Source organism: Pocillopora damicornis, chromosome 9 (genome assembly GCF_964200805.1).
Source record: "Pocillopora damicornis chromosome 9, jaPocDami1.2, whole genome shotgun sequence".
In the NCBI taxonomy this organism is placed as follows: domain Eukaryota; kingdom Metazoa; phylum Cnidaria; class Anthozoa; order Scleractinia; family Pocilloporidae; genus Pocillopora; species Pocillopora damicornis.
In genome coordinates, this window is record NC_142678.1 from 16,130,700 (window position 1) to 16,148,894 (window position 18,195).

General features: G+C 37.9%; 1 protein-coding gene across 1 annotated transcript; it reads right to left on the reverse strand.

Annotated features, from left to right (window-relative positions):
- Window positions 1–206: 206 nt before the first annotated feature.
- LOC113682814 (T-box transcription factor T homolog 1) lies at window positions 207–4,557 on the reverse strand. The gene is made up of 7 exons (XM_027200001.2): window positions 4,188–4,557; window positions 3,854–4,118; window positions 3,427–3,567; window positions 3,246–3,307; window positions 3,103–3,161; window positions 2,353–2,517; window positions 207–1,046 (listed from the first exon to the last, which is right to left on the reverse strand). The coding sequence occupies exons 1-7, from the start codon at window positions 4,406–4,408 to the stop codon at window positions 721–723; spliced, it is 1,239 nt and encodes a 412-aa protein (XP_027055802.2). The 5' UTR covers window positions 4,409–4,557; the 3' UTR covers window positions 207–720.
- Between the last annotated feature and the right edge of the window lie 13,638 nt (window positions 4,558–18,195).

Sequence of the window (18,195 nt, forward strand, 5' to 3'; positions counted from 1 at the left end):
AGTCGTACCTGGCCGGCGAAGGGGTTAGTTAAAAATGAGAGCTTTCCGTTATGCTCAGGATAATTTCATCAAAAATCTAAAAACTTACTTATCTGGCCACTTAGTTCCGAGTACTTAAGCAAAATTCTCTTTTCATTGAAATACACCGGCATAGATAGATACCCTAGTTCGGACTCCTTCAAAAAATTAAAAGAAATACAGGTAAATAAATAAATAAATTCAAAATCTTTATTGAGGCTCAATAGAAAAAAAATAATTAATAAACCCGGTTTCAGTTCGGATCATTTTCCCTAAAGTTGGGCTTGACTAAATAAAAATATTTCTTTTTGAAGTTGTATTTTTTAACGATATAGGAGGAACAGTTTGGGTAAATTACGACGTTGCCTAATTATATCTAAATCCAACAATAAAAAACGCCGGAGGAAATAATTTTCGGAAATGACATGTTTTTGAATTCATATTCTAAATAACCTATCGTTGGAAGCATTATGCCAAAAACTTTGGCATGTCAGTCAAAAATCAAATGGTTGGTTTTTTCGTTACTCCTTTCAGTTCAGTGCTAGAAGTCTAAATGTCTTCTCATGATGATAAATTTTCTTTGAGAAGCGAGGAAACTTTGAAGAGGAGTTATCCTATTTTTGAAACAAACTGTCGTAGTTTTCCTTTTTAAGCCTTTCTTTTCGAATTATTTACATCTTTTCTGAAGTTAATGATTTTTGTTTAGGGAGGAAAAGAAGTCCTTACAGAGTTAGCTTGTCCAAGTGTGTTCCATGATGGATGAAGTGAAATCCCTGGCGCCTGAATGCACTTTGATCGATCATTTTCCTTGTGAGTCAAGTCCATATCGAGACTACCTCTCGAAGTCGTGCTGTAAGACGAATTGCTCATGAACGGGCTTAAGCCGGGATGAAGCTGGTGCGGGCCTGCTGGAGTGTGATGCGAGTGTGCGAGGGACACAGACGGCATGGAAATGTTTTCGAGCGCCGTTGGGCCAGGAAGAAGTAATTGATTAGACTCTGTTGGAAAGTACTGCGGTGCATGAGTTACTGAGAAAGAAGAAAAAACGACACTTGAATAAAATGAAAGGCTGACAAGATTAGTTCTAAATCAACGAAAGCCGAATCAAAATCTTAATGATTTATCAACCCGATTGAAATGTGTTCCCAATGTTTCACATCGTGTGAGACTAAAATTTCGTCTCCTAGACGCCTCTCTCTTCGCAGCTTTTTTGTCAATAGTTTCCAACGCTTTTAATCTGCAGGCCTGGGAGAGTTTTTAAAGTTTTTGTGCCGAAAGAAAGGATCCCAAAAGAAACCATTTTAGCGCGTCCGTGTTAGATGATTATCGCTGGTTGCCAGAGGTTACAACTTGTGCCAAAAGAAATCTTAATTCCTCTTAATACCTCTTCTTCAAAGTTGCTATTGATGCCACTTTCATGAAATTGCAAGAGAAAGAAAATCTTGGATACTGCGATGCTGAGGCGCATTTAGACTAATAACGCTTCAGTTACATCTCCGACCTTCTTGATTTTACACTTCTAAAAGACACAAAACTCTCATTTCGACGGGTTTTACTATCTTTTGTTCTGCTCTTCTCGTGCTATGTCGCAAATTTTTTCTTTTGATGAACGAACGGCTTTGAAATTTAACTGGACGTTAACCAGAACACGCTCAAAAACGGACAGTCGTTGGTCAAAACAACATAAACAAGAACAGCAGACGTACGGGGAGGTTTGTTTAGCTCGACCTAAACGCCTTTGATGGCTAAGAACGAGTTTAGAAGCAGTATGTGCGCCATTTGGTCGATTGGCCCATTGTGTATAGTGTCCAAGTATATTCTTTTCTCAACAATGAAAAAGCCCAGCCGCACAAACCGCGCAAGATACAAAGGTTTTAAAACAATTTCAATAACTTTAGTCTCTTCGTGTAACAAACGGATATTACCTGAAGTTATAACAGAATAATGCCAAATTGAGATTTTCCCAGGGAAGCCGTATGAATGGTTAGAGTTTTATTTTCCTGCTAGTGCCTGATGCGCCTACTTTCTTCCTAGCAAATTTCAAAGAAACTTCTCGACTTTTTGTCTTTCAATATTATTTCAGCTTGGGATATATTTTGATTGAAAAAATTAGAATAAGAAGCGGTGAATTTCATTTCTGTTGACACTGAACATTTGACGACCAGGAAAATTGAATAAAATTCCCGTCAAAGTCAGCTCTCAAAACTGACACAAAATTTACATTGCGCCAAGTGTATGTCCGGTTTAGGAAATACCAGCAGCGGGCAGGTATTGAATGAATCACAAAGTAATAAAAAATGAAGGCTGAAAAAGAAATTAAATGATGCTTTTTACCTTGGGTGGGTAGATCTGTTCTCTTGTGGTAGGGATTAGGATACGGAGAGGGGCGATGCCCTCTTATTCCTAAGCGCTCATATGGCGAGGAAGGAATGTGTGCGTAAGGCCTCGAGTGATGGTGGTGTTGGTATACGGGTGCAGGACCAGCACAAAACCAGCCGTCTGTGAAAAGATAGAAGAAGTAGGAAAACTTAGTATCAACAAATCGAATTAATGAATAACGAAGAAGTTATAAAACAAAAATCACGTCGGAGGTGAAAATATCCGCGCGATAAGGCGTATAGCGTGAAAGATGTGTGAACAGAATCGAGACAAATTTCTCACGTATTCTTGCTTTCTTTTGAGCAACAATGAACTCCTCTAGTAAAATGCACGCTGTTTCGTGGAGGGAAAATCGGACCTCCGCGCAACAATTTGAGACGTGGCTTCATTGAAAAGGTGCGAAGTGCGAGCGCAAAATTGAACCAAGTGCCATCCTCTGTGCGATGCTAAATCGAACATTGAAGTGTCGAATACTCGAAAAATTTCTCGTCTCAAAACCACGAGCGTAAACAATTTTCGACAATTTGCTGATACGCGCACATAAGTGCAAGATCATACTTGAGCAAGGACTCTCTAATCGGTAGGACAGTTTGAACGTGCTCTCAAAAAGCAACACACAACATTCGATTTACCAAGTTTCAAGTGTATAATTCACAAACATTTCTTAAGATAACAAATCAATTTGTTGTGAAATAACAAACTCACATTGCGAATACGCCGAATGCGACTCTACAGCTTGCTCCAACGCCTCTTTCTGTTCTTGTCTAAATGAAAAAAAAATTAGGAATCTTGCGAAAGTTGAAGAAAGTGAAAGATTCAACAGTCCGCTTTCTCAAATGACAACTTACCGCTCTTTTGCGTCCAGAAAGGCTTTAGCGAACGGATTGTATTTTATCTTTAGACTAGTGATCTGCTCAAAAATAAGAAGAAAAGAAAGCAATTCTCTTTAGTTTATCATATTTCCTTGGATACTGTTCAGAAAGCGACCCCCAAGGAAAGAAATCTAATATTCAGTACAATGCAGTTCACCTCCTCGTTTTGATAAGCCGTCACGGCAATAAACTGCGTCTCTGGAAATGAGTGCGAAACCACTGTCCTGTTGCTTTCTGGAGCACCAACACGAATAATGTGAATTCTCGGCTCGTACTTGTGTAAGGAATTCAACATGATCTGAATTGAAAAAGAAAGTAATTCAATAATTGCTCCGTTTTTGTATTGCCAATATGTAAGACAAAACGTGTGTTATTTAACTTCGCGTGTGTTCTTCACGAGTTAATTTCTTTGTAGGCCGAATCAAACACAATCACTTGGTATCTGGACTTTATTGAATTTTATCCACGCAAGTGGTACTAAAAAAAAGGATACTTTTTTTCTTTGTTCGTGATCATATCATTTCAGTCTAGGACACTAAAAGGTAAAATAAAACTCATATCACAGAAAAATATAATAAGCGTACCTGCCCATTGCCATTTTGTTTGTTGGTCAGTTTTACTTTGGAAAAGACCACAGGTTGTTTCATCCAATGTGCGCCAAAGTTTGGTGAATCAGGGTGAATATAAACGCAACTTGGTGTCGGGGGCTCGGGTTTTCCACCCGAGACCCATTCTCCGTTCACATATTTCCAACGATGACCCTCGACGGACACGAAATCGAGCAGGAAGGAGTACATAGCTTTGGGCTCCAGTCCAGTGACGTTTATTTTAAGAACGGGAAACATCCGCCTGAGAATTGAATCATGGTATTAAAATTGTCTCAGAATAACTTTTTAAAAGTTTTTAGGAGTTGCTCACCTCCCATTTTTAGTGACTATCATCTCGTTTGTCAGCGACTTGAATCGCCGCCACAGATCATTCTCTTCCAGAGAGATCTTGACATTGGTATCTTCACTGGAATCGTCCGTGCTTGCGACGTCTGTCTCTCGTGGTCTTTCACTAGACATTGTGTTCTCAGCAGCTTGAAGGATGTGGTTGACGGAGAATGACGACGGTTGTTTTTTCTCTTCTGAGTGCATAGCGTGTGTTGACTCGTTGTGCTTTTGCTCTCAATGACAGGACGTCCACGCAGCGAGAGGTACTAATAAAACATCACAAGAACAGATGATCGAACCGAAATGAAATTATCACTCCGTCGATCCAAGCAGCTTCCTAATTAGCCGTCAATGAATAAAAGTCACACCTCGCTCTGATATGTCAGAAAAGTAATTAACCATAGATATTTAAATCGAAGCGCATGGACCAATCAGGAAGCGCGCACTTCGAAAAGTAATTGAAATGCACAAGCAAGGAAATTTAGCAATAAACAGAGGCCGATCGAGCTTGACTCAGTGCAAAGAAACCGACCAATCACGATGCCGCTCAATAAACTCTTCTTTGCTTAGAGCATATTAATAATTATTGGACCGCTCTCAAAGTTAAACATACCGTACAGAGTGTGAAATAATAAGACAGCGAAAGTGACTTTGCACTGGAATAGTTTAACCTCGAGGTCAAATCACTTAAGTTGGATCAGTTAATAGGCCTTGTCACAGACAAGGGCAGATTTATTTTGTGCGTGTCTGGTCTGTTTTGTTGAGAAAACGCGTTTAATGCGATTGTTGTTCTTTGTGGTGCCCCAGATAGCTCCATAATTTATTATCGGCTCCTGCAATAACCTTAATTAAAGGCAATGCTTGAAGTACTTATATTATTAAACCTGACATTCTAACGCTATTTTAGTAACTATATGCCATTCCCTGGCCGAGTTGGTCGGCAATAAGATACGCTGTCTTTTCATGATAAGCAAGTGTAAATTTATAAAATGACTTATATGACGCTTGAGTACCATCTCTAAGTAAAGGTTTGTGACCCCTATTCATGCAATTGTGTTTAACATACGCTGCCCTAATTTTCACTCATTTATAAATGTCAATAACTTTGCGAAGCGCTTGTCGACACTGTTCGCACGGACAATCTGTTTGGGAAACAATCACCTTCAGGTCGTTTAATATAAGGGGGCGAAAAAAGCTGTGATGCAAAGTGCACCGCCTCGAGGTTGCCAAATAATGGCGGCTTCTTCTCTGAAGCGGTAAATTACGATTCGTAATCCACAATAGATCACTTATATTGATCTCCGTTGGTTTTTGTTTATGGTAATTTTTAACACAATGTGTTTATCCGACCGTCGTTTGACAATGAAGGACGATTTGGATGATTTTGAAAAAGGAAAAAAGCCGCCCACGGGAGAGAATACTGGTGCTTGATTGAAAATGAAAGCCCAGCAGACAACGAAAACAGGCCGTCATGCTGACTTTGAGTTCAGGTTACAATCCCTTAAACTGACTTTATTTTTAGAAACGCACTCATGCACGACAGTTGATCCTTTCAACAGCATTGAAAGCTTTACTTTTCATCAAATCCCAACAACCTATATATCAAATTAAAGCTTAATAAATTTCCTTTCTGATTATTCTATTATAATAAATTTTGAACCTAAGTTGCTTTTAAAATTTAGCTATGAAATCATGTTTTTGACAAAAGTTATACATTAACAAATAACACATCATATTAATTTCTTCCAAAAATTATCTGTACAAGCCTAAAATGGCAACCAGAGTTAAGCCCTAGTCCAACAACTTGATAAAACAATTCCTGTGACTGTGAGAGCATTTTTTTTTCTCAAAATAGTAGCAAAATTGCATATTTGTCTAGTCAAAACATAATCAAATTAGGAATTTATTTACATTGTTTGGTTTTGAATTAGTTCAAAACAGTCAGCTCAGTTGTATGGGTCTAATTGGTCTAAATTTATCTATTTCTGTGTTTGAATTGACTTCAAAACCAAACAAAACCAAAAAAAAGATGAATAATGGCTATGATCAATTAATCAATTGGTTTCAGCATCCACATTGTCATTATTGGCATCATGTCTTCGAATGTAAGCAGCAACATAGTCCTCAACAGTGTGGTACAACCGGAAGCAGTCTTGCATACAGAGTGCTACTTTACAGACACTGCACTGAAAGCTAGACTCCTTCCCTGGCCTCTTCCTTTTATCTCCTGTCCTTTTCAGAATCTTCTTTTGGGCAGGAAAGCAAACCACACATGCCCGGGTGATGTTGGACTTCTTCCCAGTACCCAGTATTTTCTCTGGGAAGTGACCTCCAACTTGAAGGCAGGTTAAGCCTTCAGCTGACCTCCTTGGGCGGCCTCTTGGAGTGAGAGAATGGGAGATGCCAGAATTCCTAACAAGCTCCTTCACAAGCTCCCTTCGAAAGGTCCTTTGCAGTACAGGTGACTGGGTTCTATGTTTGTAGAGGATGTAAGCATTCAGGATGCTTAAGGAAAACAGATGGAAGAACACTTTCTTCCACCATTTCATGGTGCGTCGCCTGAAGCAGGAATAGGCCACCATCTGATCACACCTGTCAACTGCCCCCGTGAACTTGTTGTAGTCATGTACAATCTCGGGTTTAGTGATTGGGCGCCCAGTTCCAGGGTGATTTCGGCCAACTTCTACATCTGCAATGGAGTGAACAGATGACAGCATCTGGAAAACTCTGCGGTCCTTAAACTTAACAGCCAGCAAAGTTCCATTGTTCATAACAAACTTGTCACCTTTTTTTTTCACTTGTGCCCTTTTAAATTCCTGGGGAATACCTTTCCTGTAGCGGGCTGTTCCACAGGCCCCAGTGTTCTGCCCATAGAGCTCAGCAAATAAAGTAGGTGATGTGTAGTAGTTGTCAACATACAAACACCTACCCACATTCAAATAAGGTTGCATGAGCCTCATGACTAAGTCATATGTTTTGCCTTTAGCACTGGGTGGTTCTTGGTTTACACCAGTGTAAATTTCAAACCTACAACAATAGCCATTACTTGAGTCACACAACTGGTATGACTTTACACCATACTTATCTGGCTTGTCTGGATTGTACACTTTGAAGTGCACTTTTCCTCTGAATGGAATCATTCCCTCATCTATGCAAACATTTTTGCCTGGCTTCCAGACATCTGAAAAATTCCCAGTGACAACACTGTATATAGTGCCAAGCTTGTTTACTGGGTTATACCCTTCCTGTCCTCGAGGAATATAATTATCATTATTGCACAAGTGAAAAAATGTTAAAATGTTCATAAATTTGTCTCTTGACATAATTTGAGGGAAAAAGGGAGTAGATAAAACCTCGTCGGTGGACCAGTAATCCTGGATATTCTCTTGATTCACCAGGCCCATTGCAGTTATCATGGCAAGAAAAGCTTTCATCTCACCAGATGTCACACCATCCTCAGGCCAATTTCTAAACCTCGAGTGCTGAGGTAAACGATCTCTTCGCTGTAAAGATGCGATTGTTTCCCTTGCATATTTATTTGTTTGGGATGCAATCTCATCAAATAAGTTTTCAGGAAAGAGGAGATGAAAGTAGTCAGAGAAAGATGGATTGTCAGGAAGCTCCACATTCAACCCTCGATCAGCTGTGAAGTCAAGCCTTCGCGGGATACGATCGCCAAGGACCCAGTTGTCTTCTTCGGTTTCTTCTTCGCTCTCCTCCTCGCCATCACTGTCTTCTTCGCTTCTGCCATCTTCTTCTTCGCTGCTTTCAGAATTATCCGTGTTTTCATCAAAATCACCATCCTCTCCACCAACAACTTCATCCATAGTTCCTTCATCAACAAATATAATATTGGCCGCCATCTTTGTTTAGCAGTTTTACCGCGCAATAAAATTAATTTCATGCTAATTAATTCTTTTATTCTACTCGGATCTTCGGAACTCTGTCGGATGCTTAATTTATGTCCCTTTGGTAGGCCCATGACTGTAAACCTACCTAAGCCCGACATATTCCGAACTTCTACGCCAATAAAACAATGATGTTCGGAAACCCGGAATATTCCGGGACCCCTCCACATGGACGAACACGTGCGCCCGGAATATTCCGGGAGCCGCACGATAAGTGTTATAGTAATTATCAGAGCCTTGAAAACCGCGAAAAGTGCATGTTTGGATACGCTAACACGCGTCCGCCTTAGTCTAACCTTTGGAATAATTGAATTAAGATTACTCAACTATATATAAATATCGAAAGAGCAATGCTGAAGGTTATCGAGGACATTCGAGTTTTATCGTTTGTATTACAAAGCATGTCTTACACTCTGCTGCCCTTCCGTTCGGATTAGCGTTGTAAAACCACAGATACATAGGGATTAGAAAAATCGTTTAGTTTAAGTTATGCAAACAGCATTAGTGGTAAGAAAATCTGTAAGACGCTGGCCAACACGAGCGCCAGAAAAGGGCAACATATAGTTTAACGAAGGCGTTGTCTGAGATTCTGAATCATTGATACGTATATGAGAGTTTGAATAATTCACTTTCTGAAATTAAGTGATTATGGAGGCTTTCATTTATATTCTACATATTGAAAATGGTGAAAGTTTGCCTTTCGTCGGAAACATCAAAGAAATACCTGGAATTGATTGCCTGGAAACAATTATCGAATTTAGCGTCAGGGTTTGCAATGAGTTCTCGTAGAAATTTTTTATTCCAATGAATAAAAGGAATATCAATTTTTTTCATGATTACGTATCCAATTAGAAAAGTCCACATTAAAATTTTTAAGATCTTTTAAATTGTATTCACTGCGAGTTCGTGAAATTGCAAATCCCACCAAAAATTTATTGCTATTTTTTTCTGGCTGCTTTGCACCTAGCCACCAGAAAATATTCGTCTCATTGCAAGTTTGTTCGTAACATAAGACAACTTACTGCAACTAGTTAGCCCGCAACTAATGTTTTCTTTTTTCTTTTGCGCTTAAACAAAAGGAAGATGGCCAGAAATGGCTAAGAAGTATAAAGAACACTCCGTAGCTCACGCTAGTTGTTTAATTTAAGATCTCTGATCTGAAGGTTTTTTATTATCAGAATAGTTTATGAAAAGGGAAACTGAAATGATTTGGAAGGAACAATCAGTAGTAAAAGCAATTTACTTCCTTATTTGCAGTTTTCTTTCACACTTGTTCCTCAACTTAAAAGAGAAGCATACGCATAACTGCGATGTATTGTTGAGTCAAATTCGTCATGCCTTAACACATTACTCAAGTATCGTGAATACAGATTTAAAATCAATAATCTTTCTGTTCTTCCACCATCAGAATAGTTTATGAAAAGGGATACTGAAGTGATTTAGAAGGAACAATCTGTAGTAAAAGCAATTCACTTCCTTCTTTGCAGTTTTACTTTTTACATTCGTTCCTTGACTTTAAAAAGTAGCGTACGCATCATCTCGATGTATTGTTGAGTTAAACTCGTCATGCCTTAACACGATACGCAGGTCACTCGTACTTATGAAATGTTTTCGAGCGTAAAATCTCAAGGATCAATTGACACCCTAGGAAGTATCAAGTCCCAGAAAAAAAAGGAAAAGGCATTTTTCCTTATTTCTAGTTTTGTTATATTAATTTCCAAAAACTCCTAGCGATAAGAGGATTTACATGTGGAGTATCCAGTTGCATTTCCCATTAAAAAAAAAATTGAGAATTTTATACTTTAATTTCTTAGTTTTAAAGTTTTTATTTACAAGAAAATATATATTAAAGTGCAATGTTTATCCACTGTATTACTTTTTTAATATTCTGGATGAAATGAACTAAATAAAATAGTAAACATTTGTAGAAAACACCAACATGTGATTATCAGCGCCGGAGGGGCGTTTTAGAGACAGTTACCTGAGCTGTTCTCGTTACTACTTGTTATTACCTGTTTGAAGTTATTGAAAAAGGGACTCACAAATAGCGTAAATTTTAAAAAAAATAATAACAAGAACGTCTCAAAATAAATCTCTCGGTGCAATAATTGGTTTTTGCTTCATTTAACTTGACAAGGAAAATCAAAAGAAAAACAATGTACGAGATCCGTTTCCGGCGACAAAAAGTCCTGGGATTGCAGCCGGCTGTTATCAAGCAAAGTCGTAATTCAATGTTCTTCTGTGTTGGAAAATAGAAAAGTACAAACAAAGAATAAACAAAAAAAGAGAAAGCCTTAAAAAGGTGGAATTCCCCCGGCGCCAAAAAGACTGAGTGCTTTGTTCAAACAACCGGAACATTACATCTTTTCCTATTCAAAATGGTTCTTTTTCTTTTTTTAGAGCCTGGATCTTAAAAATTGGAAATAATACATTAGACAATGGCAAATTAGTTATGTTCAGCTCTCTAAACCATTTCCATGTTCAAACCTTTTACCAAATTAACAAGTTTGTCGGATTTTCCAGGGCAACGGAAGAGCAAGATAAGAAGGGCAGTCAGAAGTGCTAATTAAAGGGATCCATTTTCTAATTTAAGTTTTTTCTCAAAAATAAACTAAGTTTAATAAGTATATTAAATATTGGAAACACTCGTCTTGAAACAAACTGTAGTCGAGAAACATATAGTATTAGTCGCTTTCAATTAGCTTGTCCAAACATCGTTTCTAAGTTTCAAAATTAACCCAAAGATAATACAACTTAACGAGCGGGTTTTTGAAAAGCTTGCTTTTTAATGAGGCTTCTGGCAACATTCACATCAAATTACACCCGACGCGTCCAGAGAATACGCTGGTTGAAGACCTGGCCTATAATGGCGACAAATGACAGAGGCATTACAGTTTACCACCGGTAATTACCGGCAGTCAAATAAACAAAGCGTTCGTACTATTAAAAATATTAAAATGGCCAGCAAGAGGGATAGAGTAATTATATCCACTTAGCCATTAGTGTTAAGAGGCCATCTTAAAATCGTAATTCGGAGACGATTTTTCTTCTATAGCCGAAGAAACAAAAAGAATACTTTGTGTTCTCTTTTGGGTACATTTTAATTAAAACTCTTTCAATTTCAAACAAAATTGTTAACAAAGCGCCACGTGCAAAGGACGTAACAAAATCAATCCTTTTCTATGAAAGATTTCACTTATTCGCTTTCAAAAAACTATAATAATAGAAGTATCAGTCGATAATTTCTTTTAAATCAATGCCCTCGATGGACCCTGTTCGAAAACATCTTCGTATTAGAGCGTTGTCTCTCATACGTTTCGTTTGTTGTTGCCCCAATCAATTTTATAACAATGGTAAATTTGAAACCCGTAGAGGAGTACGAAATCAGTAAAACGCCTTATTTACAAGAAAAGTTAAGCGGATTCATGATGAAAGGACTACATTAGGATAACTAAACCATTTGTATGCTCATTTCATTTGTATGCTCAACTTACCAGGTGAAATTTAACAGTTTAATTTCTTGAACGCTAAAAGAAAATGGAAACTTCGCAGGCATTTGCCTTGCGTTGTGCATCAAAATGCAAATAATATAGCGTTCCCAATTTCGGGTAATGGAACAACACACCTCACACAATTGCTAGATTTATACGGAATTGAAGGTCATTTTGAGCGGAGACAAGATGTCTGAAAATGCCCAATTTCTTTCATAATAATCTCTTTCATCGCCTCTACCCGTGGGGGACAAGTTGACAAGGAAACGAGATGTCTGTAAACCCCCCTGAGCGATACTGGAAAGTGCCAAAATGGTCATAAATAAAGAGTAAGAACTTCGTATTCACTTATACCCAGAGCTCAAGTAATGGGCTCCTGCTTACACCTTTTGTACAAACTTCAAACCGCTCTCTGAGTCAACATCATTGGCCTAAAATGTCCTCCTGGTATTGAAGTGTTCTTTACTTTAATGAAATGATTGATGAGTGTCAAGAAATTGAATGAAATAAAATTAAAAATTAGACTCTGAAACATCGCGTAGACCTTTAGAAGATTTTGGATAAACAATTGCCCAACGCTATTGTTACGGTTGCCATTGAAACTTGCCTAAGTTTGTAAACTTTACAGTAAGTAATAACGAGAGAAAATGATGGTCTCCTAATTTTCTCTTGGTTGTACAGTTTTCAAAATAGTTCGCGTTAGGTACTTCGAAATTGTAGCAACACGAGTTACACGGTCCTAACGCATCGGAACAGAAGAAAGTCGATTATCGTTCTATTTACAATGACAACAAGGATATTTCAACCTTACCAAAATATTACCAGGCTGTCCAGGGAACAGATTAGCTACCTTAGAGTCAGAAACAGTCATTAAGTTGCGCTTTGAAGTAACGGCTTTATTCATGAGTTTCTTGTTATTACCACTGCTCTCTGATATTTTCAACAACCCTTCAAGGCCTTCTTTATCAAAACCTGCCAGTGGAAATGTCAACATATCATAAAATGCCACGAGCCGAAAGATATTCTGTTCACAGATGAATAAAATAGACAGTGTAACTTTAAGCCTTGGAGAAGACGTCTCCCAGTTTCCCACATCTTTTTTAAGGAATGCAACGCTTATTCAGTCAGAATATCTATTTACATTTGAAAACACATTTATATGAAACTTTTACATCATTTCAATTTTGATGCATTTTTTTTGAAAAATCACATAGAATCATTTTGAATCAAAACAAGCAATCAGTCCCCAGGAAGTGTATCAGCTTAGATCGTTTCGGAAAATTCAGCATGATTCCACGTTGTTTTTATAACATGGTTTAATGATTATAGACCTAGTTTAAGTCTCGAAAAGCTTTGATTATTTGAAAGATAAAGATTGGCACAATTAAGACTGCATTCTCAAATTAAGACTAACTCTGTCAAATTAACGTTGGTCCGAGTCGATGAATATTGGACTATGTAAGGAAAAGTACTCGGATGCTCAGATTTTTTCGTTATTATTGTTATCGTTATTATTAGTTTAAATGAAAATAAAACTGCCTGGGAGGTCAATTTAATTTAGCTTCCTGGAATCGCACAAATGGTTCGTGTAAGACAAAGAAAAAAGATATGCCTAAGAATCATCATTAAGATGTAAAGAAAAAAATTCGATAGGATATTTGATTTAAACGAGGATAGTCGAACGGAAGAACATTACAAATAATAATTAGCTGATAAAGCAGAGGAAAGGCGCCTCCTTAAGGCGAAAAAAAAAAAGAACTTTCAACTCATATTTTTCCATTTGACCTCCTGAAAAACAGCTTTTGTGTGTTTTAATCTTCAGGAGTCGATTGGGTCTTCAAAAACTCAGTCATTTTATTTATTTATCTATTTATTTTTTGTGAGGGGAGGGTGAGAGTGCTGCAGAGATTTAGCGGTGGATCACGCTTATATCTCTCTATGTAAAAAAAATTTCTACCTTGACACCAGACTGCATTACTGATAAAGTAAAAACTGCTACTTTTAAAAGATCCTGCAAAGCAACGTGAGAGTTAAAAAATAAATATTCATGGTCAGAGGGGAGTTTTAGAAAAGAAGCTTGAACCTTTCCGCGCTTTTCGGGGTCCGCGGCAATGAGCGGGGGCTGATTGCTCAGACGTACTCCTCCTTAGGTTATTACTTTGAGGGTCTCAATGGGGTTAACGGTTAGCCGTAAAATGGCTAAAAAGTTTAGTTATTGGGCGCAAAAATTGACGGATTTTAACCGTTAGCCGTAAAAGGGTCAAGCGAAATTTTTTTAAACAACAATGGAAAGGAAGTAACCATTAGCCGTTAAATAGCCAGAATTTCAACCTGTAGCCCTAAAAGCCATCATCTCATTGACCCTCTTGCTTTAAACAAACAACTGATCAATATGTAAATGGTGATTTCTTTCCTTTCTGTCTTGATAATGTCCATACTCTTTCTTTAGATTTCCTTTGGTACTGAACTGACATGAATAATCTTTTTTTAACAATAAGGAGCTTAGCTTCTTCGAGATGATGTTGATCAGTTTCTCGTTCACATGACCTTTATGTTTCATTCATGGCAGGAGCCCATAACCGGGCTCTGGTCATGGGTGATTCTGTTAGAACAAATTAGATAAAGTCGCTCATGGAGGTCAACCCTTTACGCCCTATCATCAGAATGCATATTCTCCAGACTGTTCTCTATACATCTCCTAAGGTGCTGATAAGGAGAATTTGTTCAACAACAGGAGCCCATTACTCCTGTTCAACAATCAAGAGCCTGTTTAGTTGGTGATCATTTCTTTTATTCTCGTGTAAATTAAAGCTCTCTTTGTTGAAAAAAGGCTCAGTAAATGCATTTATAAGAATGTTAATGCAGAAAAATTTTCGGTGACTCTTTCAGTTTCTCCTCGTTGATTCTTTTTATGATTTGCCTGAGCGACAATGCAACGATAGAGCCTGGGGGCCACTCTGTGAACGTGATAGCTTTTATTCTAATTATTTGTAATTTATTTAAATATTAGTGATTGCGTGATACTTATGAGTTATAATATACACAAACCCTATCCTGCCTGCATAAACAATATCCATCAACCATCGCGAGTAATATATGTTTCCGGGAAGCATATCAGCTATATTGCATACCACCACAGTAAAACACAACATGGAACATGGGAACAGAAGTGGCACCGCAGATGAAACTACGGTAAGGAGGCTTTTGTCTTGGGTGATGTCTGAAATCTTCATTGAGACAGACAGTTCTAGAAACTGATATGAAATTGATCTTCGCAATAATGAACAATACCTGAGCAGTAATGAAAGTAGGGCCTGAAAAAAATTCAGGCCTGTGAGGGATTTGCGGCATCTGCAATATCTTTTCTTAATCCGCGTTGACATATAAGATTTTTATAAATTCACAGTCATTTATTGTAGAAGCGTCGATCGATATGGTCAATATTGAGACGAACACTCACGGAAGTCTTACTCAGTTACCTCAGATACCACACAACCGTCATTAAGTAGTGGGTTGTTTAACTGCAAAGTTGGAGGAAAATTCTGTAATAGCTTCTGAAATAGTGTAAAAACAGAGCACTGTCAAAAAACTAATTCACAACTTAGATAGGTGTCTAAACTCTCAGTATCTCCTTCTAAAACTGATCACCGCGAGCATTTTCGATCAAGAGCTAAGAGCGTAGAGGAGACTAGTAAATGTCCGCTAGAAAGGTTTTTATCGGGCAGAGAGAGAGAGAGAGAGAGAGAGAGAGGGGGGAGAGGGAGAGAGAGAGAGAGAGGGAGAGAGAGAGCTAGACGAAAAGGCACTTTTGTAACGTTGATGTGGCACTTTCGCAACGTTAAGTGGCACTTTTGCACCCCTCAAGTGACACTTTTGTAACTAGTGGCACAATTCTAACGTACCTTATGGCACTTTTCTAACTTCACGTGGCACTTTGTTAACCTTGCATGGCACTTTTGTACCATTGTGGCACTTTGGCACCTTTATGGCTCTTTGGCAACTTTCATGTGCTACTTTGGGAAAGTCAGGGTTACATGTTATTATTTTTGTTATTAATTTCAGAACCTAACCTTCATAGTGTTGTCAAATCTGCAACCTTTTTTCATGGTTTACACACTTTATAATACACAGTAGGAATATCACAAAATGCTCAAATATAGAGTAAAACACAAGGTGCAGGAGAGAGGTTTGAATACCAAGAATTGGCATCATTTGTATGGCAATTTCACAACTCGTTATCGTTTTTATAACGCGCGCACCAGTGTCGTTTATCGGCGCTCTATTAACTTTGATAGTTGACTTGGGCCTTCTTCCCTTGTCAACTATCAGCAAATAAAAACCACGGGTTTGCCGTCTTATTGTTAAATAGTCATGAATGACATAGAAAGAATACAAGCTGAATTTGATTTTTTCTGGGTTGAGAAACGCGCCAACCACAGAATACAGCATTTTAAATGTGCCATGTTCAATATAAGTTTTAGGAAGAGGCTGGAAAATAGAAAATGATAGAATATGATAGGATAGAAAATGCCCAGCAAATTTCCTAGTTCCAATTACCTCAGGCCCTCACGATTCACGTTGGGGAACGTTTTAGTTTGATTGTCATCAGTCGTCAATTTAACTTACGCTATTTCGTTCAGTCGTTATTGAAAACACTGCCTTCGCTTGTTCATTAAGATGGCCGGATTCTCTGGCTTTTGATTCAATCTGTCGAGGTGCAAGGGAGGAATATTAGGGGAATAATTAAAGGAGCTACATCACGGAAATTTTGTGGATCGTTGGTCTAAACTGCTCTGAAATTATTGGTAGACTACTTAACCCAGAAAAACATCCAGAGGAAAATAATAAAAAATAAATAAATTTGCGGAAAGAAATAAGACCCCTACTATTAATTATTATATATATATAATATTAATTTCGATTTTTTGATGGCCCGAGGAAACAACTTGAAAAGTTTAGCCTAAATTTTTCACATTGTAATTCATTTCCATCCAAGCCATTCGCAGCCAAAGACGGTTGTAAGCCGTTTCAGTGCTCTGATATAGCAATTGTTAATAAAAATGGCAGTTATTTTCAGGTTTCCTACGACACCAATACATAATTTGGCTGTTTAAAAATTTGTTAAAATCCTTGACAAAGCCCCTTCAAGTTGTATAGTGTCTATCGCGTGTCCCCTTCGTGCAGAACGCTTACCCTTACAATGCAGTACTTAAAATGTTTCAAAAATTGCTCATGGTGTAAAAAAAAATTGCTTCAGTGTGTGGCTGTAGCTGCAGCATTAGTTGTCTTGGAAGCAGCCATCATTTTTATTATTATTTATGGGCTAGCATACTCAGATAATGGGAAATGGTGTTCAACCCTGATATTAATCCATCATCCAACAGCGACTGATTCACCTTGGGAATTACTGTGCTCTTGCGATGTTGTGCAAGACATTCCACGGTGCCTTCAATGAATTATTTGAGGTTTTAAATCCACGCAAAAAAAAAAAAATGGTTATTAGAAAATTGAACTTCTTTTTTTAAGCTCGACGTCATTACTTTGTCGGTAAAAAGAAACAAAAAACGAGCAAAAGCAACAGCCAAAATAAATAGACCTTTAGGTAAGCTGAAAACATCTGACTTCTTTTAATTCTGACGACGTTGTGCAATTTTCTATGCTCGATGAAAAATTCCTTGCCGCCCTTGCCTCTCTGACACAAGTTGTATTATTTTCAGTCTTCAAAGGAATAAAAATTCAGTGAGATTACCTCAAACATTTAAACTACGGCACATTCATGCGAGTGTGCTGACTAATTCGTGCATTTTTCTCTTAAGTGAGGAATTTTATCACGGAACGGAGCTTTTCTGCAGTAGAGATGCCTAGAGGTCATTAACTATTTAACATTCGCTAAAAACCGAATAACTGCCTGTTTTATTATAACAAGCAAACTTAACTGAAGTTTGAACCCCTTACTTCCCCCGCTCATCTTTCTTTATATGCATATTTGGCGCTAAAACTAAGCGGCCGATTTCCCGGAGTTTTATACCAGCTCATGGAAATTGGATGACTGGGTATTTTATTATGCTATAAAGTCAGTAGAATTCTAATATTATCAAGTACAAAATATGGTGTTTTAAACTTCCCCTTGACAACAAAATCAGTCGAAACACCAAAAGCATGTGTATGGAGGATGAGCAGGTTTTACCTCTAACTGCAGGAATGGGTTATAAGCTGCTAGCTTGGAATTACTAGCAGAACAAGATATATACAAAGAGAGTTTATGTACAAAAGGATTTGAAATCAGGCGCTGTGCAAGGTCATTTCTCCCTTGGTCGCAATTCCTAGCTCAATGTTACCAAATGTGGCACTTTTGCAACGCGGCTTCGCAACAAGACATGGTTGCAAAAAAGTGGCTGTAATTGCAAAACAACGCAAGCTGAAAAGCTGTAACTTGGTGAACATAATGCTAAGTAGACAAGCTCAAACAAAAAACGTTTCAGACTTTTTCCTCAAACGCCTTGACCGCAGTAAAACATTCAAGTTCAAAGAGTAAACTTTAGGCCTTTTTCGAAACGGTAAACTTGAACGTAGATGAAAGTTTATACTATTA